Source organism: Dysidea avara, chromosome 7 (assembly GCF_963678975.1).
Source record: "Dysidea avara chromosome 7, odDysAvar1.4, whole genome shotgun sequence".
In the NCBI taxonomy this organism is placed as follows: domain Eukaryota; kingdom Metazoa; phylum Porifera; class Demospongiae; order Dictyoceratida; family Dysideidae; genus Dysidea; species Dysidea avara.
The window spans coordinates 35,609,250-35,617,428 of record NC_089278.1 but is presented as its reverse complement, the minus strand read 5'-3'; the positions used below and the strand labels follow the sequence as shown (position 1 = coordinate 35,617,428).

The following is an 8,179-nucleotide window of genomic DNA, read 5'->3' as shown; positions in this document are numbered from 1 at the left end:
TCAGCTATTCCCACAATTAGTACTTCGTTACTAATGATAACCAACAAGAACCCACAATCAATCCTTAAATTCGTTTTATCTTTCTTGGGGTACGTTTGATTACCTGCTGGAAGTGTCACTGATAACTTGTACAGCAATGGTAAGCTGCAAGCTTCAATCTGAGAAAGCGTTCCGTTCCGCAGTTTAGTCCATCATTCCGTTCCGTTCCGTTCCGTTCCGTTCCGTTCCGTAGAATAGACCCCACCGTCAACGCACCGATGGTCCGGGCAAAAACGGTCCGGCCGGACCATTTATGCTGTCATAAATGGTCCGGCCGGACCATTTGTGCATGCATAACTGGTCCCCCCGGACCATACATGTCTGTGTAAAAATGGTCCGGCCTGAACATAAATGGTCCGCCTCCAGTCTTTCATTAGCCGGCCATAACGGCACTCCCTACCTCAAGTATTCCGCCACTGTGCCAACAGGGATCCCTCTGCCACCGTAACTAAGCGTCCACAAACGCATGCCTGATGCCGTGGCTTTGCTACAAGAAAGCTATATCAATACCAGTACCTGGACTGAGCATAATATAGCCGACCCTATAGTAGAACGTCTCTTTGCTAGCATAAACAACTATGGTGTACTATACTGTAGTTTCTATTCCAGAACAATTCGTGATTAGAATAATTACACTGTTAATTCGAGTGGATGACTCCTGTGCCAACTTGCATGAAGATCATACAAATCATAGCTACATGTATGAGATTCATACAAGTTGCCACAGGTGTTATCTACAGTGTATGAAGTTCATATTTTCGAATTAACATGCAGTGTAGATATATTCTGGCACAGCTAATAATAATTAACTGTAGCTATGTTAGGTATAGTTACTCATATCTTGCTACGTAGCTAATTCTGTTACAATTTTCCACAGGTGAATTTTGCTATTAAAATAAGATTATAATGCTAAAGCACTGTAGCTATAAAGATACATGGCATGGTTGCAATTATTCAAAGTCATTAATCTGGTGAATGTCCTGGGAGCATTCGTGGCATGAAAAAGTGTTTACATTCTTGGCCTCTTCAGGCTTCAGGTTGGTGCAGATGATGTGTGACCATTGCTTACATTTATCACATCGTACCTGTAAAAATACATTAAAATGTGCATATATTATTGTGTACTAGTCTTACCCAATCAACATGTTGTGGATGACTTATACTTAGTTCCCCTGCACCACACATTATACACCTTTCGGTCATATCAACTATAGAATGTGTATATCAAATACCATAATGCAGGCACATTCGTTTGTAGCTAGAGGTCATTATGTACTATAGTACCTGAGTATGAAAGCAATGCAACACCTATATCAATCCGTGCTTGTGTAGTATTCATTCTGCACAGGCTATTTTCTTCAATGCTTCCTGATAGAAACAGCTGTTCAGCCATTTAACAAAAAACTATAATGCTATACTTATAATGATTGTATGATTATACCTTCATGCAGTATACACCACAGTTGGAGGTATCATACTGAATCTTTCTCTTCAGCTGCTTCAACTCAAACTTAGTGATGTCTAAATGGTCCTTTCCTAATATTTCACCCCTTCTCTTGAAGTAATTCCTGTATAAACAGGTGTTCAGCAATTGAAGTCACATTTTCAAGTAACATGTATGCCAAAAAACTTATTTGCCATGTAACTAACTAACTTTACAGCAGCAAATGCACCACGGCTTGACCGTGAAGGTCCATAGGGATCAAGATAATAAAAGCTTTTCTGCTCCAAGTCCATAGCCTAAAAACATAATAGCGTAACAGATGACAATGTTACTGATGAGCAGACTTACAATGAGAATCCAATGGTTACTACCTTGGTTGTAGCATCCTCCAATGTACTTATACGTGCTCAATGATTCCTAGCAACCAAGGGAACAACTCTCATTGCAATAATTATACATAGCTTAATTACTTTGTTATTGTGTGCAAAATGTTACTAACCGTCATTGTAACTGTACCTTAGACAATAGGTGTGAATGCTTCCCAGCAGAGGTATGGCTGAGTATGCAAGATAGTGTCTGAGAAATCATGGCAAAAGTATTTCCTTGGATATTTGATAACAGTTCAAGGTATGTATGGATTATCTTTGGAATTTAATACATTTAAATAAGCACATACATGTCAGACATTAATGAACCTCATCATTTACATCTTGATTTGGTTTTAGGCTGTGGAAACTTCCGTGGTGAACTGCATTTCTACCTATCCTTGCTTTAACAACATGACATGGTTTTCCATTCCAAATCTTAGTAAGCTGTTTCTTGAGGAATAAAACACATGATAATATTTTGTGCATACATACATAACATATATTCATTATACATGTGCTCCATGTAGCATAATGTATAGCTGTATAACTACTGTATAGCATTGTTATTATACCTCTGCATTATTAGTGGATCCTGTATCCATCTCACAGTCATTCTTATGAATCTCCTTCACTGGATCACTCTTTATCTTCTTGCAAGCACTCTCATTCTGTACAATGTGCCACATGTAGCAGCACCATTATGCAGATGAATATGCCAAACTTACAGTTTTAAAAACATCTTTCAGCAATTTGCGCTTCCTCTGTGGTTTCACAAGATCAGGACAATTCTTATCAGGACTAGAAAACTGCAGTAATCTTTTACATTTAGTAACTCCTTTAGGCGAATCAAAAATTGCATCTACAATTCTATTCTCTGTAATTTGTGATGAATCAAAATAATACAGAAATTTGTTGAAACACCTACCAGGTGATTTAGGTGTAGCATTAAGCTGTGTATCTCCTTTCTTAGTCCCACAAATTGGTGAAATTCGAGTGCCACTTGGAAGTAGTTCAGGAACAAACTCTTCCATACAAAGAGGTGTGCTAGCTTGAATTATACTGTTAACTTCCTGGCTATCCTGTACAACTAAATGAAATAAGTACGATGTGCACACCTTGAAGTATAATTCAATAAATATACACATATACCATCAGAGTGCTCCTTGCTTATTCCTTGGCTTAATGAAGGAAGTGGCACAGGTGAATTAGAATTTCTTGCAGTACTGTCAGATTCCATTTGTTGATCTTGCAGTCGGTTTACTACAAACAAATAACTTATAAATTTATCTATACACATAATTTATGCAGATACACACAATTATGCATACAGTATTAGTAAGACAGGGTGTACATCCTTAACTGAATGTATTATATAAATAAATATCTTCACAATCCTTAAATTTTTGATTTTTGCTTGATGAATCGGAATATGATGTACCAGAACTGGTAGATGCATCTACTGCAGTTGGACTCTAAACATAAACAGAAGAGGTAACCAAGGTAGAAGTAATGTCAAATATTCAGTTAACTTACTTTAGGAGGTATTGGCTGTATTGGAGACATATAAGGCTTGAGACGAGTGCCATGCACTCTTTCAATGACCTTTTCAGGATTTTCAACTCCTTTTAAACTGTAGAGACCTTTTCCTAGTGATTTTACAATTTCATAAGGACCAAGCCATCTGTAATCCAGTTTTCCTCCCTTCCTTTTCTTCCTTTTATTATCTCTAATAAGCATTTTGGCTCCTACAGCATAAGTTCCTACATAAAGAAATTGAACTGGCGTATCTTTAGATATATATTACATACCTGGCTTATAGTTTCGCTTATCATACTGTTCTTTTTGTCTTTGTTGTGCTTTCAGAATGTTAGCCTTTGCAGCATTAAGTGTTGCTTGCTTAGCATGATGAAGCTCATTAAGTAGAGAAGGATCTTCTGCTTTGCAAAAATCCGTTAACAATACATCAGGATCTTTCTTTTCGGTATTAATGTCAACCGGTAGCACTGGCTTTCGTGCAAACATGAGTTCAAATGGTGAGTATTGTGTAGATTCTTGTTTGGAGGTATTATAGCTATAAACACATGTATCCAAAAAGTCTTCCCATTGCTCTTTCTTATGATCAATAAATTTCACAATCATGTTCTGTAGTGTCTGGTTAAATCGTTCAACCAAGCCATTGGCCTAAGGGAAATATATATACTTAATCGACAATCTATATATGATATAATAACAATGTAGTTGTATAATTGCTACGGACACCAATGCAAGAAAATTATACCTGCGGATGATAAGCAGTTGTTAATCTGTGATCAATCTGGAGCAATGACATCATTCGTTTATCAAGGTGGTTGTTAAATTCTGTTCCCTGATCTGTTGTGATGACTCTAGGAATTCCCATCCTCATGAAAATCTATAATAAAAAAAAAAAACACAGATCTATAAATAGATATCATTTACATAAAGCTACGTATATAGATACCTTAAATAGAGAATTAGCTACTTGAAATGCACTTTTGTCCGGTGTAGCTATGGCCTCTGCCCACTTTGTGAAGTATTCAATAACTGTTAAAATATAGCGATTTCCTGCAAAAAATGTGTGCAATTTTTACAGAATAAATAATAATAATTGATGCTGATTCATGCATGCACTGTGAAAAGTAAGTGCATGGTGATACCTGTGACAAGTGAATGCCAATAGCTATATTATATTTTAGTGATGGTCACTATATTAATATAATATGTTTGCCACAGATCTCACCATTAATCTTTACAGAGCCATTGCATGCTTTTACTGTATACATACCTGCTGGAGACTGATATGCAATTGGGCCAACAAAATCTACGCCTAGATGATACCAGGGAGCCTTGACTGGTACAGGATTCAGTGCAGGGGCAATAGTTTCTAGCTTTCTGTTCACATGCTGGCAAATATCACATCGTTGCACCTATGCATTCCGTACAAGATATGGCATCACATTTGTATTACATGCTCATGCAGAGTGCATCTTACAATTTCTTTAGCATCCTTAGATACCCCTTTCCACATAAACCTCTCAGTAATTCTTGCCAGTGTCTTCCTGTATCCAAGATGGCCAGAGGTCTGATCTCCATGACAAGCTTGTACAATCCTAAGCTGTTCCTTTCTTTCTCTAATGTATCGAACTTGTTGCACCTGAACATGCAAATTAAGAAATGATATGGCTACATATACATGCATGTATGTGCACTATAGCCACACCTCATCCTTTCCTTTATGTTTTTTTCTAAACACCAATTCTCCATCAACCACACAAAAGTTTGCTGCCTTTCTTCTTACAATTCGCTTCTGATTTTGAGTAAGGCCTTCTCTATACTGCTTCCTTGTCACATAAACATAAACATCTTCTAGTGTGTCAGTTTCCAATTCGTCCTCGAAATGGTTATCCTCCTTATCAGTATTATGAGCCATCACTGGAAGCAAGCAACTTGCGCCACTTCAAGTTGCAGATTATTCACTCTAAACTTGATCTCTGAGCCTTTCGTGTTCGTTAGAGCTAGTATATAGTCCTGCTGTAGCTGCAGTATAGCCGCGGATCCTCAGTCAGTAAATTGAACGCCGGCACGCGACTGCGTCGTATCGAATCTTGCTCCTTAGCCGGATATGCTGTATAAGCTAACTACCAGACTCCCTATACCAACAAGATACGGCCGCAACAACCAGTTATACAGTCTATACACTCCAAATCTGTCTGCTATTTGAGCTAACTAAGCAGTACTGAGATATCTATTGGATTTAGTTTATGTCAGCATGCTGAGAGATTTTGCGAGATTTCTTTGAAGGCACCGCTTCAAAGAGATGAGGCTAACCTATATTTGGTGTATATAGCTATTCTTGTCGACTGTACGGTGGCAAATAGTCGTTGCAGTTTAGTTTGGTAACCCGGACCATTTATGTTCGGGTAGGACCATTTATGTCGTCATAGATGGTCCGGCCGGACCATTTATGTCGAACATATTTGGTCCGGCCGGACCGTTTATGCACCCGGACCAAATATTTTGTTACATACTCCTTTAGAGTAATGGTTACTCTCCAGGGGTGTTAAATCCTCCCTACACTGGGAACTCCTTGAGAGTTGTGGTTACTCTTCATTTTAACAGTGTGGTGAATGGCTGCTACTCTGATTGGTTACCAGTTCTCTCGGGGGTGCCCCAAGGTTCAGTTCTTGGACCGCTACTGTTCCTCTTGTACATCAATGATTTACATGAAGTCATATCTCACTCTGAGCTTAATGTTTTTGCTGATGATGTAGCACTGTATAAAGAGATTAAGTCCAGTAGTGACTGCAATCTACTGCAAGAAGATTTGAATAATGTCTTTTTCTGGTCAGAACACTGGCAACTTCGCCTTGGTCCACCTAAATGTGAGGCTCTGTGCATCTCAAACAAGCGTTCTCCAATTACTGCTACTTACTCTGTGAATGATATTCCACTTCGGTGGTCCACCTCAATACGCTATTTGGGGCTTCACATTACTACTAATTTATGTTGGTCTAAACATTGTAAAATTATTGCTGCTAAGGCTACCAAATGTTTGAATTATTTACGCCACACTCTGTGGGGTGCCCCTCCACAAGTTAAATCTACTGCCTATAGATGCGTTGTCCGCCCTTTGTTGGAATATGGATGTCAGCTATGGAATCCTTTTACTCAAAAGAACATTCAGCTTTTGGAAAACATCCAACGTCGTGCTGCTCGTTGGGTATATGGTAGTAGGTGGGATCCCTCTATGTTTTCATGGACCAAGTCATCAGATCAATGTTTATTATTATTATTATTATTATTATTATTATTAATGGACAAAAATTGCTTGGCAGTACAAGACTGTCAAGCTAGGCCGCAGGCCTTTGAGAGTGCCCATATCTTGTTGTTCTCCATAAATCATCAAGATTCTTCTTAAACAATGCCACGGTTGGTGCAGAAATAACATCTGCTGGAAGAGAATTCCACAAATTAACTACTCTGTTGGTGAAAAAATTATGCCTCACTAGCAGCCGAGATCGAAATTTAAAGAGTTTACGGTGGTGACCTCTGGTGGTATCCGTATTACTCAAAGTGAAAAATGAGGTAGGGTTGATGTCATAGTAACCATTCAATATCTTGTAGGTCTCAATTAGATCTCCCCTTTGACGTCTACAATACAGTGAATATAAACCAAGTCTCTCTAGACGAGTTTCGTATGGTAAATCAAATAAACTAGGTAATAACTTGGTGGCACGTCTCTGTACTTTCTCTAGGAGATCAATATCTTTCGCCAAGTAATTAGGGTTCCAGACCTGGATGCAATACTCCAAGTGAGGTCTGACATACATTTTGTACAAAAAAGTCAACAAGTCAACAGAAAAAAGTTTGAAGGACCTTCTTAGCAAACCAAGAACTTGCATAGCTTTTGCTGCAGCCTTACGACACTGTAGAGATGGTTTCAAGTCTTCAGTGCACCAAATACCAAGATCTTTTTCTTCTTGCGCTTCTGTGATTTCAAAAGGTAAGTTGGTGGAACTGTGCAGCATAGAGTAGGTGAACGGAGCAGAGTTACTAATCCGCATCAGCTTACATTTAGCTATATTGAACCGAAGCAACCATGTGTGAGACCACTGCAACAATCGGTCAACATCACTTTGCAGCCTAAGGTGATCGTCAAAGCTCTGAATAACAGAATAAATTTTTGTATCATTAGCAAACATTCTTACATTACTTTCAATAAGGTCTGGGATGTCATTAACATATAATATAAACAACAAGGGCCCTAAAACAGATCCGGCCTGGGGGACTCCACTCACCACCTGAGCCCAAGACGACAAGTGACCATTCAACACAACTCTCTGGAAGCGGTTGGAAAGCAAGAAAGTTTGATAGCCACAAAGACAAATTACCACGAACACCAAATGCTTCCAACTTGGAGATCAATCTATGATGAGGTACAGAATCAAATGCCTTACTGTAGTCTAGAAATATGACATCAATGCCAAATCCTTGATCCAAAGCAGAAGTCCACTCTTCAAAAGTTGATAACAAGTTAGTAAAACAGGACTTCCTGTTAACAAAACCGTGTTGCTCACCATTAAGTATGCCTTGCCCATCAAGAAAGTTTACCAATTCAGAATGTATAATAGATTCCAGGATCTTAACAACTAAAGATGTCAAACTAATTGGCCTGTAGTTGGAAGCTTGGTTTCTTTGACCCTTTTTAAAAACAGGAACAACGTGTGCCTGTTTCCACTCATCAGGGAGGACACCACTAGATAAGGATTGAGAATACAGAATGGTTAAAGGTACATAAAGTGTGTTAGCA

General features: G+C 38.6%; 1 protein-coding gene across 2 annotated transcripts; it reads right to left on the bottom strand.

Moving 5' to 3' along the window:
- Positions 1 to 878: 878 nt before the first annotated feature.
- LOC136261519 (uncharacterized) lies at positions 879 to 3,151 on the bottom strand. Of its 2 annotated transcripts, none has more exons than XM_066055527.1 (12): positions 3,001 to 3,151; positions 2,777 to 2,938; positions 2,577 to 2,725; positions 2,424 to 2,519; positions 2,179 to 2,301; positions 2,000 to 2,125; positions 1,832 to 1,900; positions 1,694 to 1,779; positions 1,481 to 1,607; positions 1,324 to 1,420; positions 1,174 to 1,247; positions 879 to 1,124 (listed from the first exon to the last, which is right to left on the bottom strand). In XM_066055527.1, the coding sequence occupies exons 1-12, from the start codon at positions 3,146 to 3,148 to the stop codon at positions 990 to 992; spliced, it is 1,392 nt and encodes a 463-aa protein (XP_065911599.1). In that variant the 5' UTR covers positions 3,149 to 3,151; the 3' UTR covers positions 879 to 989. The 2 variants fall into 2 exon arrangements, with proteins under 2 accessions (XP_065911599.1, XP_065911600.1); XM_066055528.1 differs by having other exon boundaries at positions 2,179 to 2,295.
- Positions 3,152 to 8,179: the final 5,028 nt, after the last annotated feature.

Excerpts from the sequence above, each read along its gene's own strand:
- LOC136261519 (XM_066055527.1), bottom strand. The coding sequence starts at position 3,148 with ATGTGTATAGATAAATTTATAAGTTATTTGTTTGTAGTAAACCGACTG. Across the intron at positions 2,302-2,423 it reads GATCCACTAATAATGCAGAG|AAACAGCTTACTAAGATTTG; the intron begins GTATAATAACAA and ends TTATTCCTCAAG. Across the intron at positions 2,126-2,178 it reads ATCAAGATGTAAATGATGAG|ATAATCCATACATACCTTGA; the intron begins GTTCATTAATGT and ends TAAATTCCAAAG.